A 23,786-nucleotide genomic window follows, 5' to 3' on the forward strand; every position below is an offset into this window, starting at 1 on the left:
GGATCACAACTTCCTCTATATTTTGTACAGCACTGTACAGGAGATAATAGCTTATCTCCTATTACCAGCAGGAGAGTGGGGTGGGAGGAGGTATTGTTTCATGGTGTCTGTGTATATAATGTCTTCTGCAATTTCCACAGTATGCATCTGATGAAGTGAGCTGTAGCTCACGAAAGCTCATGCTCAAATAAATTGGTTAGTCTCTAAGGTGCCACAAGTACTCCTTTTCTTTTTGCGAATACAGACTACACGGCTGTTACTCTGAATCTTGTCATATAATTTGCATTTGTTTTACTGGTATTCTTTAATCTTTTAAAAATTTCCATATCATCTCTCATACAGTCACCATTCAAGAATGAGAAACAACTCTAAAGAAACTTACATGCCAAAATATTGAAAAAATATAATAACTCTTGCAAGAAGAAATACATACCAGTAAAACCACAAAGGTGGCAATTGTGTCTGTGTTGCCTTATTGTTTGTTAGGAGAGTTTTAGGAGTGAATCAAAACTGCTCAACATATTTAAAAAAATAATCTTCTTTCAGTACTCGGTTTTCAAATATATTTTACTTCCAAACTTCCCTTTTCAATAATTGAAAATCCATTCTGTTACAATGGCCTCTATATACCAACTAACTAGCACATTCAACTTATGGCAGAGTCATGTATGTGTTCTTCCTCTCCAAAGCTGTGTTTCCCTTTTTTGTTGTGTTGTGGTTTACCCTGTTTCTTTCAAAAGATCTGTCAAGAAATCCCATTTAATCCCAGTAATGATGAAAAATTATATTCTTTTATTTTTGTTTAAAATATTTTATATATTCACATTCCGATTAATACAAAATTACAAAAGACAGTAAGTAGAAAATAAACAGTACTGAGAGAGTTCATGCCAAAAATATATGGATTATAACACTTAGCTAGACAAAATACTTCCCTAGAAAATTTTCAGATACGTGACTATTAATAAAAACCCCATGTTTTAAAATGTATCTGTTCCTGAAGAGTCCGAGTCTCCATGTACCATACTGATACTTTGTGTCTGGTCATCTATATTCATGGAAGGCAGCATCACTGACATCTTCTCTGGAGAAGTCAGTGAACTTAAATGCGGTACAGTTTCCTCTCCTAAAATAAAAGGCAGAATAATTACATTATTTTACACTCCAAATATAGCAATTTCAAATGTACAAAAGCCATCACCTTCTTGCATCATCTTATGGATATAAGGATACATACTATTATGTCAAGGATAGACATATGGCAAAACATATGCTGGATGTGTTACACAGCCAGCTACGTCTCTGTCTCATATTTCCCAGCGTGGTCTTATTTCAGCCACTACATTTCTTTATAGGGCACTGTACACACATACAGATATGGGGGGGGGAGAGGTGTGCGTGTGTATATAAGAAGATACAGATTTTTCTATTTCTGACAGTCACATACCAAAAGCCTTATGAAACAATTCAAGTTGCGACACCCAGCATATCTGACACAAAATTTAAAAAAGCAAGGAAATGAAAAGTCAAAGTAACTAACAGTAGATACACTCCATCACAATCTCAAATACCCTACATTACAGACCAAACACTGCCTTAACTCCACCCTTGTAGGGAAACCATCCTTCCAGCATCCCCTTCCCTGATTGGATGAACAAGCCCTATGTTAGCCTCTTGTCATTCATCCCTCCTTCCTTCCATCCAGTGGAAGATTCCAGCCGAAGAGCAGATGTAAGAAGCGGTCTGACAGGAGGTGGCTTACGTAAAAGGAGGCCTGGAGAACTCTACCAGCTCAGGGTGCCTCCACTATCTATGTCTACCTGGTAGGGTGAAGCAACAGCTTGAGTTTTCCTCTGTCGTGATCTCAACCTTCTGTCCCCAGGAGGTGCAAATACCCTCAGTAGAGTGAAATCCCAGGCAGCAGTCAAGTTGACGCTGCACCAGCGGCCATGCTACAACACTGGGAGACCACTATGGGAAGCAAGCCCCGAAGAGTGTATAGCTGCACTCCTGTGCTGAGCAGCAGGGAAAGCCACTGCAGTGCTGAAAAGCTGGAGAGGGAGAAAACACCTGCACCCAGACACCAGGGAATGGGAGAGAAGAAAGAGCGGGCAAAAGGTAAGGGTGCTGCTTACACTGAGCTGTGGGAAGAAAACACGATGGGGCAGCAGAAGATGGAGCAGGCAATGAATCAGTCTACAAGGAGAGTGATAACATGCAGTGGAAGCAGAACTGGACTCTAAAACAGCATCAGAATTAAACCACCCAAAGGCAAGCTGACCACAATCAAATCCACTATCGGTTCAGAGAGATTCAGTGGAGTGAGAGCCATTATTCCTCCAAACGGAAGGATATTGACAATTGGTGCTGGGCCCCATGAAGTGTTCTCTCAGACATTTCTCCTCCCAGTGGAGGTGTGCAGAGTTGGGGGGAGGATCCCTTGGAGCAAGCTCCCCAAGACTCTTTTCAGGACTGGTAGCACGCACAATTGGTGCACAGTCACCATGTGATGCTAAGTCTAAGCTTTCTTAGCTGGGTTCTTCCTGTTTTGGTTCCTCTTCTCAGAGTCACCCTTCTTCTTGTCTAACCTCATTAAGTAGGTGCTAGAGGGAAAGGAGGATCTGGATTCAAAACATTAACTAGGCTCCATGCTTCCAGGAGAGGAGGCAAAAAAATACTGAATGACTGGAAGATGGTCTCTCTGCCCTGAGATATCATCTAGCTTTCACTGTTCTTTGGCACCATACGACTAACTGTTTGGTATCTTCTGCAGGATGGGAGTTGGCGGCAATTAATGGCACACAATTCAGGACCTCAAATTAATCACTTTCAGTATCAGTGAGAAAAACAAACAGTATTACAGATTTAACTGTTGTCCATACTACAGCTATCCCAAATAAACAGGACTTCGGGGAGGTGGCGGGGGGGAATCCCCACAGTAGTAATTTGTAAAACCTATTTCTGAACTCTATTTTTCTATTGGTTTAAAATTAAAAATAAGGGACATGGGAAGTTCAAGATCATCATTTCACCACTGTGGAAAAAATGAAACAAGTGGCAAATTAATCTGATCAACATACTATGGAATGAGCCTCTAAAGTAAATTCTTTGAACACATATTTAGTCTTTGGAGTATATAAAGAAACCAGTTACTGAGTAAATTCAATTTACATCTATCTGCTTTACAGCAACTGCAGCACAGATTTAAACATGAGGACAAAAGCCTCCCACAGGTACCTCAGGTCATTAGTCAAAAGTTAAAATCTAGGGCAGGGAGGAACCACCCTCCTGCAGCCAATCAATACTGTCAAGCTACCATAAGCTTCATTACTTACATAGCATTTTGTGAACTCAATGTCACTTTGTAAAATAAAGGGTTCAGTAACAAACAAACATCCTACAGGCGAGCTGAAAGTATACTTGTTTTGGTGAGTGTGACAGTGAAATTCCTGGCGGAGTTTGTTTTTCTACTAACATGACACAGTACATTAGTGATCTTCCCTTGTTCTCCGACCGCCTCGGCAATTAAAACTCCATTCTCTCAATTCCACACATAAAATATTTGTCAGGCTTATCTATTATGACAATGCAGCAATACCCTGCTTTCACTTGAATGTGCCAAAACATACTTAAATTGCTAATTAAACTGATCAGTGATGGAATAAAAACCACTGCTAATATAAAATTTCACCTAGTGCTTTTCGGTCTATAGTAACTGCCAACTTCCAAGGAGGTCAAACACATTTATGGCCAAACTCGGTAAATCCAATACAGGGAGCAACCTTTGCCAGCTACACTTTTTGCACCTCAGGAAGACTGGCCCCTGTAGAAGGAAGGCAGAGATACCACTGCTATCTCTTTGTCAGAGTTCCTATTAAGTCAACAATTTACCTGGCTGCTATGGTGACACCCCCTTTCCAATCCAATTCACTCTTCAGGCACTGATCCTCCATTGCACCCACCCCCACCATGAGACTTTGCACAAACAGCCTCATTCCCCTGCTGTCTTTCCTCTGCAAAGTACAGCAGCCAAGCTTTACATTGGCATAAGCCCTGAGCAAACCTAACCCACAGTGAGTACATGCAAGAAGTTGTACATCTTCTGAAGACTGTTTGAAAGGACACTTTTGGAAATGCTAAAAAGTTGCACACATCATATATATTATATATTAAGTTATTTTTCAGAAAGGGCTCACAAGGGCTTTCTATGCAACTAGGGGCTGCTTAAAAAAAGAAACTGGTTATGAAAAATGGGAACTGAAAAGTGTGAATGTTCTGTTGGTCAGAAACTAAGCTAGTATGGACTTAAAATGTGAAAGTGTGATGCCTAAGGAAACTTTGTAAATCATCAATAAACACTAAAGCAAACCTTTGTATACTCTACCTATATTTGATGCTTTCAAAGCTTGACTTTGTTAATAATTTCCACAGCCATGCCACTATTCCATGATGTTATTGTTTCAACAGCTGTTTTCAGGTTTGTTAAAAAAAAGAATATTCCCTGATGCAAGGGGTTTGCAATAACTTCATCTAAGCTGCCAAGTGTTTGAAGCTGGGGTGCTGAAAGACCAATACCAGTCTAAGTTCTTCCTAACATATGCTGTAATATGTTTTGCAGACATACTAGAGTCCAATTTTATGTTTGATATAAAACGTGAAAAGTACATACAGAAACCAATAGAATAATACGTTCTAATCGGTCAACAGAAATATTCTCAGCTATTTCACTATCTTCCATTTATTTTTTTAAAGAGCCATTTAAAATGTGCCATGTATAAAGAACAATGATTTATTTTCAAGACAATTTTAAAATATTTTCTACTGTATACATTAGACATGTACAGAAAATGTGTTATCTATACTTTCAATATTTTAAACATGAAGGGTTATGGCTATCCTATTTCAGGAAAGTTTGAGATCTTGCTTCATGACTGCAAGTTTCCAAGGCTGCTGGTATTCTAAGTCTATGTTGGCCTAATGGCACAACTATTAAGTTACCCTCATCTGTGTTTTATTATTGTCAACTCTTTCTAAATCGGACCTCTAATGTGCATGGTGCATACATTATATAAACAACTCATATGCGCGCACACACCCCCACACCTATATGTAAACACACAAATACACACACACAGAGCACATATGTTTGTGTGCTTATATATCTGCAAATATACAAACATATACACTCGCTAACAGCTGTATCTGCCTTTTTGGCTGGATCTAGTTATCGGTATTTGTCCTGTATAAAATCTTTGGCAAGCTCCTATACTAATGACGTTGCATTTTATTTTATTATTTTATCAGAAGATAATAGCTTATGATCAATACATAGAGGCTTTCATCTTAAACATCCTTCATTCATAAATATGCAACTAGTAGTGGTGTATAGTATAGTATAGGATATAAAAATTGAATGGAGAATTTCACTATTCCATAAAAACACAGTAAATCAGATAACTAAGCATTATTCTTATCACAAGTTCAGCAGCTTTTCCCTGTTTAGAAGTTCTGGAAGTACTCTATTTAGTTTTATAAACACCTACTTAAACATATTTATAGGCATTTTCCTTGTTAAAACCCAAGAAGAAGAACCACTGACCTCAGATGTCCTTCACTTCTCCAGTCATCATCACCATCTCACAGAATACATTAACATAATTTTTGAAAATTGATACCGTTAACATCCATGTAAGAGCCTTTGATTGGTTGAAATTCAATAACAATGACTGACAACATTTTAGTGGCTCTGTGACGGAAAGGTCAGTTTTCAGATTTGGGAGTTTTTTCCCTTGTACTCAGCAGTCTATAACAAATTAATGGTCAGTACTAAATTTCAAGATTCTAACTGAACGAAACATGAAAATTACCTATTTCAATCCATGACTAGTTATAAACATTTTTCTGTGTGAGATGTATTTGCACATACACACTTCATATACAGTATACTGTGCATCAGGAACTTGTGCCAATTCGAACAGGAATCAAACAGATTGAAGAGAGGTTTGGTTACTAACACCATATGTCAACATTAGGAACAAAGAAAAAATGTTTAAATCATTTTTTTCTATTTGGCAAAAGAAAAAACTAAACAAATCTGATTTTTTAAAGCCAAATAAAAACATATGCTTTATCCTTTTAGTCCAGTGCTGTTCTTCCAGGGACAGTTAGTAAGACTGGTATTTTAAATCAAGAATTCTCTTAAATGAGAAACCCAACCAGGGGCCTCATTCCTGCAACTGGATCTCTAAAGGCGGACGGACCCCTGTGGAAACCTGCAATATATAGGGATCCACTCATGGAACAGTTTGAAGGACTGGGGTACAAACTACTACCCTACAGATACAAAAACAATTTCTATCACTCCCTTCATGTTTGTTGCAAAACATTCCAACCAACCACTCATCCACCCAAGCTTGGATGCTTGCTTTACAAACGTATAATTTAATGCAAAAGTAAAACAGCTAAGTCCGAGAGTAAACTTTCATGCATCTATAAAAACAACTCCAATACAGTACCTCTTGTTCCCTTAATAGCAATAGTTCATATGAATGACTTGTTTCTTCGCATGCCAGATTCCAGCTGCTTCACTTTGTTTAATACTGACTTCAAAGTTTAAACACTGTCCTGTCTCAACAAATAACGTCCCTCACATGGCATTATCAAGTGCTATCCCCAGTGCTCTGAATACAACACCTGCGGCTCTTTAATTCAACATGTTATAAACCTCCTAAAGGGAAGTGACTTTTTAAAATCTTTTGCTTTTGGCTTCCCCCCACCCCCCATTGCCTTTTTTTTTTTTTTTGTGCACAACGAAGCTTTACATCTGGGTTATATTTACAAAGACCTTTAACAAGAAGAGAGAGCATGTATGTTGTTAGGTCCTTTTAGGATAGTAACTGTTAAGGAAAAGAAAGCCAAATGAACTCAAAGAATGTGACTTAATAGTTATAGGTAGCAGAACACTTCACCTGTAGCTCTTACCTTTAAGTAACAATGTGAAGTACATATTGGGCTCAATGTCTGTCCGATCCATGTCTCCCTGGGAATCTGTGTTGTAAAAACACTCATTTTAATATCTGGTAGAAGTGAAGAGTTACCAAGTATGGAAACACAAGAAGGATTCTGTTCCATAAAATCAAACTTATCCCAGATTTGCTGGACTAAAATATAAGATGAGAAACAGTCTCATCTTGATCCAAGTGGTTTGCATGCAAAATTGAAAAGAGAACATATCCTACAGTGGTTAGTCACTTATGTTGCTAATTATAAGTAGCAATATTTTCAATTTAGCTTTATGTCTATCTGTACTTCCATATACTGACTACATAATTCAATGTTCCCGGAATTTAATCACTTATAGAGTTGGAACCATAGTGTAGAAGAGAAGAATTAATCATATGGTCTCAAGATGCTACACTTACACAGTATCGGATATAGAATACAATATTCTAATCCCTACATCCAGTAATGACAATGAAATGCACAAACTGAGTGGTTATCAACAGTTTCTCAAATAATTCCATCAGACCAAATGAAGTTACTCTCCATTGCTTGAGAACAATATTTTTTAATAAACATCGCATGTAAAAAAAGCAAGCAAGCTATGGGGGCCTAATCTTGCAGTCTTTATTCACGATGAACTCTTGCTGATTTAGATGGGAATTCCCCCTGAATGACAACAGGAGTAGGACCTAGATTATAGAATCATAGAAGATTAGAGTTGGAAGAGAACTCAGGAGGTCACCTAATCCAACCCCCTGCTCAAAGCAGGACCAACACCAACTAAATCATCCCAGCCAAGGCTTTGTCAAGACGAGCCTTAAAAACCTCTAAGGATGGAGATTCCACCACCTCCCGACGTAACCCATTCCAGTGCTTCACCATCCTCCTAGTGAAATAGTTTTTCCTAATATCCAACCTAGACCTCCCCCACTGCAACTTGAGACCATTGCTCCTTGTTCTGTCATCTGCCACCACTGAGAACAGCCTAGCTCCATCCTCTTTGGAACTCCCCTTCAGGTAGTTGAAGGCTCCTATCAAATCCCGCCCTCACTCTTCTCTTCTGAAGACTAAATAAACCCACTTCCCTCAGCCTCTCCTCATAAGTCATGTACCCCAGCCCCCTAATCATTTTCGTTGCCCTCTGCTGGACTCTCTCTCCAATTTCTCCACATCCTTTCTGTAATGGGGGGACCAAAACTGGACACAATACTCCAAATGTGGCCTCACCAGTGCCAAATAGAGGGGAATAATCACTTCCCTCAATCTGCTGGCAATGCTCCTGCTAATGCAGCACAATATACCATTAGCCTTCTTGGCAAAAAGGGCACACTGTTGACTCATATCCAGCTTCTTGTCCACGGTAATCCCCAGGTCCTTTTCTGCAGAACTGCTGCTTAGCCAGTTGGTCCCCAGCCTGTAGCAGTGCATGGGATTCTTCCATCCTAAGTGCAGGACTCTGGAGTTGTCCTTGTTGAACCTCATCAGATTTCTTTTGGCCCAGTCCTCCAATTTGTCTAAGTCACTCTGGACCCTATCCCTACCCTCCATCATATCTACCTCTCCCCACAGCTTAGTGTCATCTGCAAACTTGCTGAGGGTGCAATCCATCCTATCATCCAGACAATTAATGAAGATGTTGAACAAAACCGGCCCCACGACCAATCCCGGGGCACTCTGCTTCATACCGGCTGCCAACTAGACACTGAGCTGTTGATCACTAGACACTGAGCCCGACGATCTAGCCAGCTTTCTATCCACCTTATAGTCCATTCATCCAATCCATACCTCTTTAACTTGCTGGCAAGAATACTGTGGGCGACCGTATTAAAAGCTTTGCCAAAGTCAAGGTATATCACGTCCACTGCTTTCCCCTCATCCACATAGCTTTGGAATTTACATTCAAAGTATATACATTTATCAGATGTCTGTGACACAATGAAGAATTTAATGGGATCGAATTCTCCCTTCCTGATTATTTCACACTGCTGGTGGTGAGGCCAGGACTTCCACATACCTTTGCTGTTTGGGGCAGGGACTGTCTTTTCAGTGTGTGTGTGTGTGTGTGTGCGTGTGTGTGTGTACACATTTGAGAGGGGCTCTAATCTTGACAGGGACCTCTGTTTCCTACTGGAATACAAACAATTAAAACACTATAACTAGGGAAAGTTGCTCTTCAAATGCTCACACTTCTATTTTCATGACTGAAAAACTTGTGCAAAACTTGGCTGATTTTGTTATAAACCCAGAAGTCCTTCAGCAAACTTGGGCCAAACTTCTAGTGAGCCTGGGCTGAGTTACATTTGAAAAGGAGGAATTTATGGTTAAAACATTCAGTTATTTTGCAGAAACAGATTGTCATCTGCAGGGATTTGAACTGTGACCTCTGGATCTAAAAGTATGAGCCTCTACTTGTTGAGCAAAGAACCCAGACTCCTTAGTTCAAAGGCTGTAGCAACAAATAAACTTCCATAGATGGACTAGAGGGGCTACAAAGTGCACTGTGTAAGCATGAGTTACAAGTGGTTTTGACCTAAACTTGGAAGCTTCAGTCTCACTTGGTGTACCCTATTCTTTGTTTTCCTTTCATATTTCTTGGTGTAAACTGTAGTTTAAATGCAAACTATAAATATTTGTAAAAAGAAAAAAGTTTCAGATCCCAAGTCAGTAACAGAAAGGGAGGCAACAGCTTACAAGCTAACAATTTCTAAGGGAAAATATTTGAAAATGAGTTCTTCCTTCCTTCAACCAAGTCTGAGTTCAAGGTTCAGTGGTTTTTCCCAAACAGTTGATGTTCCCACGAATGACAATGCTGAAAGGAACAAGAAAGAAAGAAAAAGAAACATTCTTCAAAATCAGAAATAATATAGGGTAAAAGATCAGTAGAGAAGAAGGACAATTAGAAAGCAGCTCCAGAAGCAAATAATACTATTGCATCTAGAAATGAAAATGGAGAATTTGATATACAAATATTTCATTTCTGTGACTAACATCTCTACTAGTCCTTTAAATCTGGGTTGCCTTGGTCTGTAGTGGATGTAGAGGGAATTGAACTCTTTGCCTAGTAACCCATCTGGCTTGGCCTCACCCCTTTCTGTTGGTCTCAGAAAAGTGCTTCCAATGATTTATAAAAAACTTATCAAATAATAAAAGTCAGTGCAGTTCATCTTGAACTTCCCTCACATACAAAAGGAAAAAGACTGTTACTTTTTGTAACTGTTGTTCTTCAAGATGTGTTGTTCATGTCCATTCCATTGTAGATGTGTGTGCTTGCCACATGCACCGGTGCCTGGAGTTTTCCCCCACTTCTGGAGGAGCATCCTGACAACGTCTGAGTGGAGGGACCACGACTAGCGTGTTCCGGACGCTGGGGAGGTGTGAGGCTTCTAGCGTGGATCACATGTTGGATGCAGAAGTCCCACAGGTGAAGGGCTTCCTGGCACAGAGCCGATGACCGAGCACACCCGGCCTGCTGACATAGAACATGGAGGCCATGTTGTCCGTCAACAACTGTACTACCCGACTGGAAAGGTGAAGAAGGAACGCCACACAAAAGGGTGGCTCTGAGCTCCCTGACATTTATGTGAAGCATAAGCTCCTCTCCTGACCATAGCCTCTGCGTTCGCACTGTACTGAGATGCGTTCCCCATCAGAGGTGAGATGCATCCAATATCAGGGAGACCGTGGGCTTGCAAATGGCACACCTTCCAACACCAGGGTCAGACCACCATTGCAGGGAAGTAAGTATCTATGGCGGGATTGTGAGGAGCTTGTCCAGGTGATACCTGGCCAGGGAGTAGACCAACGCCAGCCACATCTGGAGGGGGCGTAGTCTGAGTCTCGCGTGCCAAACTACATATGTGGTGATCGAGTGGGCCATGACTTTGGCAATCAGATCTGCCATTGCCCTGAACCTGGCCTCTGGAATGTAGGCTCTGGCAGAGTCGAGGACCGCTCTGAAAAACTATTCTTTGAACCGGAACCAATGTGGATTTTTGTTAGCTTATCAACAGGCCTAGAGCTTGACAAGTGGCTTGCAACATCTCAACGCTGCACTGGACCTGTACCTTGGAGCAGCCCTTGATGAGCCAGTCATTGAGGTATGGACAATCTGGATACCCCGACGTCTGAGGTAGGCCACCACCATTGCCATGCACTTTGTAAACACGCTTGGTGCTGTCACTAGGCCAAAGGGGAGCATTGCGAATTGCTAGTGGGTGGTCCCAACTATGAAAAGTAGGAACCTTCTGTGTCCGTGAAAGATCGATATGTGAAAGTAAGCATCTTTCAGGTCGAGGGCAGTGTACCAGTCTCCCGGATCCAGGGAAGGAATGATCGAGGCCAGGGAGACCATGAAGAATTTCAACTTCTTAAGATACTTGTTGAGGCTCGGTAGGTCGAGAATGGGCTGTAGCCCACCCCTTGGCCTTTGGGATCAAAAAATAATGTGAGTAAAATCCTTTCCCCTTCAAGTGCAGAGGGACTTCCTCCACTGCTCCCACTCACAGAAGGCCCTGCACCACCTGAGGGAGCAGATGCTCGTGAGAAGGGTACCTGAAGAGGGATGGGGATTGGGGGGGGTGGGGGGTGGAAATCGGAGGGAGGGGTAGAAATAAACTGGAGGGTGTACTTCCCTGCTACTGTGCCGAGGACCCACTGGTCCAATTTTATAGAAGCCCTAGCAGGGAGGAAGGGAGATAGAGAAAAGCAAAGGTGCTGGATCTAGGACACAGGCTCGAGTGCGCCCTCAAAATACTGCTTATTACCCTGCTGACTGCGGGTAGAGCTCGAGGGAGCTGAGGGTGCCAGCTGTTGGCCTTGCCGGCACTTGTAGCTCCTACCCTTTCTATGGAAGGGCTCCGTCTGGGATTGGTTCCCGAACCAGTGGGAGTGCGGTGGTTTGAACCACTTTTTCACGGGAGCCGGCGTGTAGAGGCCAAGCAAGCACAAGGTAGCCCTAGAGTCTTTCAGGCCATGTAACCTGCTCTCTGTTCCGTGAACAGCGCCAGGCTGTCAAAAGGGAGGTCCTGGATGGATTGCTGAATCTCCACTGACAGGCCCGACAACTGAAGCCAAGATGCACGCCATATGGAAATGGCCGAAGCCATGGTCCAGGCCGCAAAGTCCACCACATCTGAGGCCGCTTGGAGGGCTGCCCTGGCCACAGCTCTGCTCTCATCCAGAATAGCCAGGAACTCTTTCCTGGGCTCCTCTGGCAGCGAGTCTGCAAACCCATGGACTGCCAAATGTTAAAGTCGTAGCAGACAAGTAGGGCCTGATGGTTGCCCACTCTTAACTGGAAGCTGGCAGTTGAATACATTTTTCTGCCAAAGAGATCAAGCCTCTTTGCCTCCTTATTCTTAGGGGTCAATCCCAGTTGGCCCTGACTGTTAGGATATAGATATTCAGGCCTGCCTGTAAAGGCCTATACTTTAAGAATGTAGGTATATGTTTATCATTTAGCTAGTAATAGTTTGAAAACCCACTGCAGGATCTTTTACTAGTAAGCACCAATAAAAAAAGGTGGAAAAACGTGAACCATCTATTTATAGGTCAACTGTACTGCAGGCATTTGCAATGTAAGCTCCCTTCTGCTGCTCTGCCAAGGATCCCCTAAAGCTTTGATTTGAAGAAATCACCTAATGGAAAGACAAGAGGTAATCCTGCCTTTATAGCATTTAGACAGTAGCCTAGGAGCAGAGGCACAAAAAGGTTTGCTGGCAAATCTGCCATCCTTATCTTGTGTAATTTGAGAACTTTGCAAAATGTAAAACTTTACTATGTATGCCAGAAAATGGCAAACACTCCTCTTTGCAAAATATTCACAGCCAGTCTGAAGAGAAGGGAGGAAAATGATTAGCAAAAATTCTCATTAGTACAAAATTGACTAATAGCCATAGAATTTAATAATTTAGAAACTGTATAAATCTACTTGTGGCACCTTAGAGACTTAGTCTCTAAGGTGCCACAAGTACTCCTTTTCTTTTTTCTTTTTACGAATACAGACTAACACGGCTGTTACTCTGAAACCTATAAATCTACTGTTGCTTAAATACATCACTTGATACCACTACCATATATATATATATTTCTATAGGACTATCAATATATGGTTTCAAATCAATTCTCTCCCATATATAAATATACATAAGTATGTGCAGGGGAGAGAATTGATTCCAGAGGATGTTTTCAAACCATGGGCATGTGTGCATGAGTGTGTGAGCGAGAGAAAAAACTTATTTAAGGCAATGAACTGGGATTCAGAAAATTTGGGTTGCATTCCTGACTCTGACAAAGACTCACTATGTGACCTTGGGCAAGTTAATTAATCTCTGCGTTCGTCAGTGCTGAATCTATAAAACAAAGACAATACTATTCCCTTTTTCATACCCCTTGCCTGTCTTGTTTATTTAGACTGTAAACTCTTTGGGGGTGGGGACTGTCTCTTACTATGTGTTTTGTACAGCACTTAGCACAGTAGGGCCCTCATAATGGCTGGAGCCTCTGAGTGCGTCTGTAATACAAATAATAGTTTTATTGCACAAATTACAGCACAAGGGGGTCTGATCCTTCCCTCTTTTATTAAAGATATAAAATTAATATACTGTTGCAGAATTCAATATTCTGTACTGTTCCGTTCTTTTAGATGGCAATTTAAAAAAAATTAAAAGTGAGAAAGAATCAGCACTAGCTAAAGCTGATGACATTGTTCACATGATCTGTGTTTGTTGAGCTAAAAAAAGGCCCTTATCTCAACTGGAAATCTATTCTAAATCTGATAAAGAAAATCCTAGTTAAGAAGCCTTTGCTTGTTTTATTTTCACTTATCAGGCTTTAACGTAAGGTATATCATAACAAATGAATTTAAACAAAATTAAGTGAGGACAGCTATGCTATCACTAAACATTACTCATTTCATATACGTTAGCTTTTGAAAAGAATACACAGTGATCTCTCAGATACAGGAAGCTGTTACAAAATAAAAACTAGACCATGACAAAAACTAAAGAAAAGCTTTAAAGAATTTTTGTTGAATACAGAGTTCAACAAAAATGTATTCTGTTCACTGTACACACGACACCAATGGGAATAAGAGCCAGTTCAAGTTCTAAGTTACCATTACTTGGGTAATAGTTTCAAGCTGCAAGGCACAGCTGTATAGACCCAGCCAGACAGGCTATCACAGTAATGCTTTGATAGCATGAGGCCCTTAAGTGTCAGGATATAGAAAAGGCAGCAGTTGTTGGCTGTGAAAACAGTCTGATACAAACCAGATGGGGACTTACTTGATGGGCAACACAAAGGAAAACAATTGGCTCATTCAACAAAGTCAAGCCGCTGCCCCAGAGAATTAACAGAAGACAATAACCATCAACCAGAGTTGATACAAACAAGAAACAGCCATGTGGTTATGGCTTAAGGAATTTTTTCTCCTCAGACTAAACATAAAGTTTTGATTTCTAATTCGTATATTCATTAATTTCAGTCTAGTTTACAGGCCGCTCTTCCTCCAAAGTCTTCCGTAAAATTCATTTATAGAACTTCTGCTTTCCAACACCTACTTAAACAGGAACAAGTTATATGACAATGAAGGAATATATTATTTTAATGTTTCCTGCAGAATGTTAAGACCACAGAACGCTTTGTAAATTTCAGAAAACCATGGCAGATCCACAATGACTAGCTCTGAAATATATAATATTAGTGTGGCAATCTTTAATAATTTTTTTTTAAAATGGACAAAATCCACTAATCACTTCCCAGATAAGTACATACACTCTTATAAAAATGCTTTCCAGTTTTGTGCAGATTTCCTTGACTTTATCTAAAGAGTACCCAGACTGATTATGGTACTGTGTAACAGTCATATCTATCATAAAAAGCTGGTTTTGGAGGAATTTATAATTCTAAAATAAAAATTAACTGGCTATTTCTATAGGTCATAACTCATTAAACTTCACTTTTAGCAACAAGCTTGCAAAATATTATAATCCAAAATCTTAATTGCTCTTGCAGTTTTATTACAGGAAATATAAAAGTGACATATGCAAAGGTTTTTTGATTACAAATGACTTATTGAGAATGCACAATAAGTCAGAACTGTAAAGACCTCCTGCAAAACTAGACTCAGACTAAAAAGGTGCCCACAATTTTTCCCTACTGCATATTTTAAAGCATTGACCCTGAAGACTCTGCCCGGCAGCTATCCTTTGAGTCCAAAATGGTATACTCCTAAGGAAAAATCAACACTGCTACTTAGTCTACCTTAGGGATCACTGATGAGAGATGAGAAGAAGTCTGCCCTGCTCCACAAGTGCTTCCATTCAGTGTTTTCCCCAGGAATTGAAATGGGGGGGGGAGGGGTGTTCGAATTTACAGGGTGGGGGTCACGGCTGATGAGGGGTGAGACCATGAGGGTTAAGGTGGGCTGTATGGCACCATAGTAAAAACTCAAAAATGTTTCATGACCATTTTATTAGATTTAACTCATGTTTTAAAATCATCACACAACTTAAAGTTGGCTACTCAAGCCTTCTATGAAGCACTACATCTACATCCTTCTTGGTTTCTTGTTATAATTTTACACAACTCTGTTAATGAACTTCTTGAATGCAATGCGTTCATCTTTGGTGGCTTCTCGTGCGTCCGGTACTTCCATTCCTTCAGCTGATATGCTCATTAGTTCATTCACATGATCAGGCAGAAGGTGACTCCTTTCAGAACACAAAATTCTATTCAATGATGAAAAAGAACACTCAACTGTAGCTGTTGTGACTGGGAGTAGCAAGAGATGAATTCCTACTTCTTTCATCCCAGGAAACATAGCATAAAGTTCGGGTCGAGCCACTAGTGATGATAAAAAAGAAGTTGAAGTCAAATCTTCATTCATTTGTCGTATGATATCCCACTCTGTGTTCAAATTCTCTATTCTGTCCTGAGCACATGGCAGCCCCATTGCTGGTAGAGCCTCACTCCACTTATCTGTCAGTGTTTTAGAGGACAGGGATCTGTAAAAGCTTCGTAGAGGTTGAGTAGAATATAGAAGTCGCTGTTGTAGATTTTTAAGAATCAAGTTTGTGTACTTTTTCAGTTGATTAACAAACACTTCTTGTCCTCTTCACTTAAGGGTTCAATATAAATGCCTTCATTAGTCAACTTCTTGACTGAAGTCTTTGCTTCTTCCAGTACTTTTTCAATGGATAGCTCTCTGATTGATCCAAATGTAGCTTCTATTGTTGGACAAAGATCTATTACTGTTGTAACAGATACCTGGATGGCATTGTTCAATGACCCAAGTGATTTCAACAGTAGACTTACAAGAGGGAGAATGGCAATAGTCTTCTCTGAACATAGTAGCAAAAGTAATCTACCAGCCTCAATATTTAGATCCATCCCATCTTGGTAGATATTTTCCAAAGCCAGTAATAATGGCTGGAGTTAAGACAACAGCCAAGGATCACTCATGAGAAAGCCAGAGGGTTTCCCCAGGTTGGACTAATTTGAACTTCAGTCCCAGTGTATCTTCTATATTTTCCAAGATATTCAGTCTTTTTGAACTCTTGCTGAAAAAAGAATATAATGAAGACATTAAATGTATAGCTTTTTTTAATGTCTTTTGAAGAGTCTGCAGCTCATACTAATACTAGTTGGAGTAGATGGCCTCTGCAGTGTGTACAGGAGAGATTAGGGTTACACTTTTCTCTGAGAAAAGCTTGTACTCCTCCATGTCTTCCAGAGAAGTTTGCAGCTCCATCAAATGCACAAGCAGCCATCTGTTTGGGGTCCAACTGACAAGCATTTAACTCTTCTAAGATGTAGGTTGCCACAGATGCAGCCGATGTGTCTTCTATAACTTGAACATCTAGAAATGCATCTACTGGCCTACCACTGACATCAAGATAACGTACATGACTTAGTACTTGATGCCCATTTGCATCAGTGCATTCATCAGCCATGTATGCAAATTTTTTGAATGTGGTGAGAGAGTTCTACACTTTTTCAACTGGTGAGTCTTTCACTATTGCACCCTTGCTTCTAGCCAGTCAGCTGAGTTTCTTGCAGAAAGATAGTGAGCACTTACTGGTCTTGTTCGGAACCAGTGTTCAACTTCAGGATGAACAAGTGACAATGCCCTTAACATTGGCCTCCAGTTTGTAGTGTGTGGTATCTCTTGCTTAAATAGAAAGTATGATGCCACAGCCATGTTTGTTTGCACGAACTGTGTTGTGTCTCCAGCATTCTTAACAGCCTCATTAACACTCACCAGTGTTGTTCTTGGTCAGTGGAGACTCAGAGTTGAGAAACGCTTTCACGTGAGTTCACCTCCCAGGTGGGGGGGGGCAAGAAGGCACCTTGCTTGTTCCTCCAGCTGTTCACTGTTCGCTCTGGTCACTGTTGTTCGTTGTGCCACCATTCGCTCCATCACTCTGTTGCCAATGGCCCTGTGCCATCACCTTCTGCTGCCACCTGCCACTGTGACCTCTGCGAGTTGGTCTCTTGAGGTTCCACCCAGCTCTCAGTGATTTCAGCTGAGCTCTCAGTGGGGGAGCCTCGCTGCTAGTGCAGACTGGGCCCTCTCTTCCACAGAAACACTGTCCCATAGCAGGTCTAAGCACTTAGACCTGATTATCAGTGATTTCAGCAGTAGTGGTCACTTAACAAAACAAAAGACTCTCTATGGAGACTAATCAGCTCTGTCTTTAAACAGTGGAGAGGGGCAGGTCAAATAGTACTTGTGACTCAGGCAGACCATCAAGCAAAACACCTGTCCCGACCCTCTCTCTTGATGCCCTCAATCAGCACAGGCTAAGTACAGTTCTACTGCCCTTTATTCATACAATAAGAACAACAACATTTCTTCTCCCCCCCCCCGCCTCCCTCCCCCCCGCCCCCGGCATTCAAGTGATTTGTAACCCAATCCCAGCCAAAATCTATCCCTTGGGCAACACAGCTCTGTTTGCTGGATACCTAGGTAGATTAGGTGTGACTGTAAATACAATCTGGTCCTGAAGCCTTTCCCCCCAGCCCCCAGCTTATCACTAGCTCTCAGGGAGAGCTCATTTAGACTTTGCTTACAAATCATAATTTGAAATTATTAGGTTGGCCACCATCACCAAAATGAATGCACTGACATTGTCATAAAGAACAACAGCTGTATAAGGAAGCTAGTCTATGATCATACTTTTCAAATCTATTATACTTTTTCAGATACACGTATTTTATCATACACTTTATATGCTTTTAAAGTGTGTATTAAGGTTTCAATTTCAATTCAAATTTCCAAACAATCACTAAATTGGCAACACTGCATGTAACAAGTTCACAAAACTGGGGGGGGGGGGGGGGGGAAGGGGTGTGTGTTGGGAAATCCTTGCTTCTATTCCAAACAGACTAATGCAATAAGAAGGCCAGGTTTAAAAAGTTGAATTTATGGTCCCCAGGTACCAGCCCAGAGTGCCACAGCTGGGCCACTGGGTGGATTGGGACTCAGTTCATTTTTTCACAAAATAGTTAACAAAGAAAAATAGAGTCCTAACACAGAAGCTTGAAGGATGCAATAGTGAATTGTCTTGCCAATTCATTCCCAGTTTTTAATTGTGAGGTAGTTTAGTCTGCAAATGTGGTTCTACTTTGCAAAAAAGTGACTAAAATGGCACCTTCTGACTTATTTGATCTTCTCTCTGTACATATTCACATTCAGATCTGCTCACTTGAGTGACAAAAGTAACTTCGTACACCTATTGGCACCACAGAGCCAACATTGCAAAGGAGTAATGAGCTGATTCCATTCTGGCTCATGCATCTTATCAGCATAATGGTAAACTAATTTCCAAAAGCAGGGCAAAATTCTAACAAATCCACATGAAGAAGTGGAGTTGCCACAGCTGTAGCAGAGAGCAAAATCTGGCCTGTAGAATCATTATTATTTGAGACTCAGCTCCAAGGGGTGAGCCTGCAGACTTGACGGTCAGAACGTGTGTGTGTGTGTGTGTGCGCGCGCACGCTGAACAACTTTGATACGGGTCCCTTCAGAATGCCATTTCTACTGAGCCACCCATCAGAACAGAAGAGCACCTCAGAGCTGCTCCTTCTTCCAGCTTTATGTTTATGAGAGGAGAAAAGAGGAACTGAGAGTTCCTCAAAACCCACGCCTGATTGCACTGGCAGATCCCCAGGCTGCAAGGCACTGGCTCCAAAGAAATGTCTTCAGACATTCTCGGTGCAGAAAACACCTCTGGCAATGACAGCACCCTCAGGCCCAGCTGGTGAAGTGGGGGCACAGACTGACCCTCTCTGGCATCAAAGGTCCCCAATTCACAGGAAGCTCCTTGAACATACTTGACACCCAGGAAGCCTCATCTTCAGTAGCAAGGGGGGGTTGTGGAGCCTTGTTGTTTGTACATCCCTAGGCCCAGCTCCTAGTACAGGAATAAGCAACATATACTTTTAAGAAGTTAATTGTGTATTTACACAATAACTCAAACTAGTAAATACTTCCCATTTAAAAATTCTGTAATTATGCTTTACATCATAGTGGCCATTATGACCTGTCAAGTAAACAGCACAAACTCAGAGAGACCTACAGTTATGGCATTGTGAGTATAAAAGCACAGCTTAAAATAATGGAAATCTGTCAAAAAATACCAAGCCTTTTACTTAAACGTAATATGCTATGGACATCCTGAGTTAGAAACAGAAACTGAAGCTGTCACGCAGCCCTTAAAGTAATGCAACTCCATCTTGTCTGGTAAAATGTACAGTACATAAGACCAGATAACAATATTAGACCCCGATATCATGACCTATCTGTAACAACTTGAGTTAAGATGGAAGTCACCAGGCCAGTCCACATTTTTAACATTAAGTTTGAATGCCTTGATTTTGTGGTCCTGAGTCAGAAATCTAACAGACTCTGTATGACCTTAATATTAATTTTATCTTCTATATACAGTTTATGATTTATTATTTTTTACTTAGTCCACAAGCCTGTCTGATGTCAAAGAATAAAAACTGATAGGATGCCAAAGTAATGCCATACACAAAGGAGAGCCAGAGCCTTTCCCTAGCCAAAGTCTGGAAAATTTGCATTTTACAGAACTGGAAAGCTATTTTGTAACATCCTCAGTAGCTATCTGGCCTGTTCAAAACTATGCAGAAGAGCTGCTGCTGATTTAAAGCAATACACCATGATTAAAGATTAAAAAACAAAAACAGAACAGTGCCGTAAGTAACAATAGATTATTGTCTATTAGCTTTTTCGTATGAACTCCTAATTATTTTCTTCTAAATGACAGAATTCATAAGTAACAGAACATAGTAGTGGACAAAGCTTCAGAGTTTAAGCCCTCTTCACCACTTAATATAATATTTTCTACTTGTTAATGAGTACAGCAAATGGCATTTTTGACCTATTATGTGTTTGAGATGAAAATTATTTTCTTATAATGTGCTTTCAAAATTCCAATCTTGTTGAAGAGAAAAAATGCATAATCAGTTTTTGCACGTGCATGCGTGATCAGACATTGCTACAAAATTTAATCCTATTTGTGCATCGGGAAACGAGCAACAGCTCACACATGCCTGCTATACTCTTTAGCTATCAGTTCTTATAATATTTTTAGGGAGAAGGAAGAGTTGGCAAACTATTTTATTGACAACAACAGAAATTGCCAATGGACAGAGCTACAGTCTGAATTATACAGTTCCCTTAACTTGAAAGATATCCTGGATAACATTCACTTTACATTGTTACCTTACATGAAAATTTACCAGGAGCAGAGAGTTTTGAGAAATGTGAAAACGGGAGCAGGGAAAAGACGTAAGTGTTTTTGCATATGAGTTAGTCTTTGTAACAATTTGTAGCGATGGTCTGGTGCATTCGACATTCAAATCTGCTACAGAAAACCTAAGCTCCACACACAGCATGAAATGGGAATGCTGCCTAGTCTCAGGGAAGCGAGGCCAATAAATAAATAAATCCACAGATAAAACACTAACTGCAGTGTATGGGCACAGCAAGGACATCTTTAAGTTTAGCCATTTTACAACAGAATACCCTGGCACAGGTATGTTCAAATATGTCTATGAAGCCAACTGTTCAAATACATGTCCCAGTCGGCTAGTTTTAGTCTTTCTAGTCATGTCAGAGCTGTGCACCAACTACCACCAGTGCAGGGCCTGAACCTTGTCACCAAGACGTTTTTTAAAAAGCCAGTTATGTTCAATGGGTTAGGGAGGCATAATATGTAAATATACTTCCCCCATCGTAAAAGTAAATATTATAGGTTTTAGCTGCAAAGGCAGCCAGAATGCAGCTGTCCCCCATCATTCAGGTTATGCTACCTGTATCAACATACCTGGTCACCCCACTTCTATCCCACCAACCCATCTCACTTACAGCCAGCTGGACTCCTTTACAGTTTTCATTTTGATTTGGGAGTTGTTTGGGGGCTGCCTTAAGTAGAGTAAAGCTAAAAGATACCCAGCTTTCTCTCTCTAGGGATAGCCACAGATGCACTGGAGAGGAAAGCAGAAGTAGCTCATGTCACTGCTAGATACTGGAGTTTCTCTAGCTGCTGAACTATAAAGAGCAAACTCTACTTTCCCACACAACCCAGAACAAACAATGAACACATGCAAAATAGCGAAAATAAGGTTTTCCCCACCGTTTTCTCTTATCACACTACCATGAACCATCTCTTCATATCTGAAGGTTTGCAAGCTCTTGAGGGCTGTGTGTGTGTGTGTGTGTGTGTGTGTGTCTGTACACACACAATGTACACATTGGGGCCTTTCGGTACTATTCCAATATAAATGTTTGTTTCTAAATAATAATCTTCCCTAAAACTTGATTTTAAACTAGTTTTGAATACTCTCATAGCAATAAGTCAAGCGAGGACATGCACTCTGTAGAATGCTGATGCACATCTCATTTGGACAACTTTGTGCCTCACAACACATGCACAGCGTGTGCCAAGAACCTATTAACGCACACCCTCTTGTAGCTAACTGGTATACCAATCAAGAGTGTCAAATTACTTTTCATTCTACTTTTTTTAGTAACCCAAAGGAATAGTGACATGGTTAAATGAGAATCCAGCCCTATGAGTGTAATGCCCTGCCATTATAAGGGGGCTTTAAAATTGGTGTAAAGGTCAGAATGGTGTAAAGAAACCTTAGTATAAATGAGAATTAAGCCCAGAAGGGACCATTATGATCCTCTAGCCTGACCTTTTGAGTAACACAGGCCAAAGAACAGTTAAGGGCAGTTTATTTTATTTGATGCATGTCAAGTCTCTTTCACAAAACCATGGGCACAGAGCTGGAAGCGATATTGTGAGAAAGTTCTTCTCTGTAGGGAAAAGTAACTGGAAACAACTCTCAGGCTGATGTAAGCATTAAATACATGGGGAGTCTCTGTCCAGTAAGTGGCTTGCCCAAGCCAATTAATTTTTTGTGTCCCCCATTTATGTAAGCAATGTATGCATGAAAGGGGAAAGCAGGTCAGCTGCTCCAGCTTGCTACCATCTGCTTTTATTCAGAATTACTCAGGATCAGTGCCAGTGGGATCAGTGCCCATCTAGGGTTTTGTGTTTTGTTTCCCCCCCCCCTTTACAATGAAGGCAACAGCAATTACTGTAAGTTTCCAAAAGTGCATGCAAATCACAACAACAACACAAAGCTGCTTTAGTCAGATCCTAGCATATTTAAGAATCCCACATACGCTGTGAGAAAGATGATTTTGGCAAACAAATTTTGGACTGACTAGAGGGGAGCGAGGTTAGTATCCAGAAGACCCAAGAGTTTATCTGGCATTCACTGTGGGGCCAAGAAGCTGCAGGATCAAGTCCCACCTGTGGTGCACAAGTGCCGTTGTGGGTCATCCAACACTTACTCAAAGTACAAGGAGCTCAAAAGTTCTGCAGGCAGGGAGCCACTTGGGGTACTCAAACTCTCAAAGAGGGATGAGCTGAGGTCCAAAAAGAAGCAGAGTAAAATTCCATCTGGACCGCTCAACTCCTCTGGAGGTGAAGAGGAGACAGGTGGAAGGAGAAGATAAAAGTAAGGTATCATTGATCCAAGTAGAAATAAGGCCCTTAAAAATGGCTCCCCCCAAAATAAATAAAAATTGTCTTATGAGTATGTATGGCAACCTTAATTACACATTTGGAACTTGCTTCAAGTTACTAGGGACAGGGATTTGCTTGCTCTGTTGCCTCATGTGCACAGTGCCTGGTAGGACAAGGAGTGCCAGAGGGAGCAATAATACTACTTTGTTCTTATCCAGAACCTTCCAACTAAATATATCAAAGCACGTAAGTGCAGTGAGATGTAGACAACTATTCACTTAATTAGAATCCTGCTTGGAAGTTCCCTGACCCATGCACATTTAGGGACATAAACTACAACAAAAGTGGAAGACTGTTCAAAATAAGTGTTCTCAGATTGCAGCTGTGCATTCTTTAACCATCCCAATAATCTATGTTTGTACTGGAGTCTCTTTTCTGGATACATAGGGCTTAAGAAAAAATACCAGGAAAACAGACTGAGGCAGAGAAGTCTCTGAGTATAAGAAATGAAGCAGGGCTGTTGTGAGAACTATCTAATCCTTAAGAAATTTGGTAAATGAAGGGTCAACCAAAAGGGCATAGAAATGTGCTACCTGAAGTTACTTTAAATGAAAAACCTACCTTACTAGGGAAAAAATAAAAGAGATACATGCACAGCCCCATACTGTTTGAAAATACATGCCAGAAAAATACATGCCCAGGAAGTATGGGAAAGAG

The 23,786-nt window shown here is 40.8% G+C and overlaps 1 protein-coding gene across 1 annotated transcript in view; it reads right to left on the reverse strand.

The window, feature by feature from the left end:
• Positions 1–815: 815 nt before the first annotated feature.
• Positions 816–23,786, reverse strand: part of KIAA0586 (KIAA0586 ortholog) — a 139,628-nt gene continuing 116,657 nt past the window's right edge. The window contains exons 31-32 of the mRNA XM_074956428.1: positions 6,982–7,047; positions 816–1,126 (exon numbers count right to left, since the gene is read on the reverse strand). Of these exons, the coding sequence (XP_074812529.1) occupies positions 981–1,126; positions 6,982–7,047 (212 nt within the window). The 3' untranslated portion in view covers positions 816–980. The remainder of the gene's footprint in view (positions 1,127–6,981; positions 7,048–23,786) is intronic.

The sequence above is a fragment of the Natator depressus genome, chromosome 6, assembly GCF_965152275.1.
Source record: "Natator depressus isolate rNatDep1 chromosome 6, rNatDep2.hap1, whole genome shotgun sequence".
NCBI lineage: Eukaryota > Metazoa > Chordata > Testudines > Cheloniidae > Natator > Natator depressus.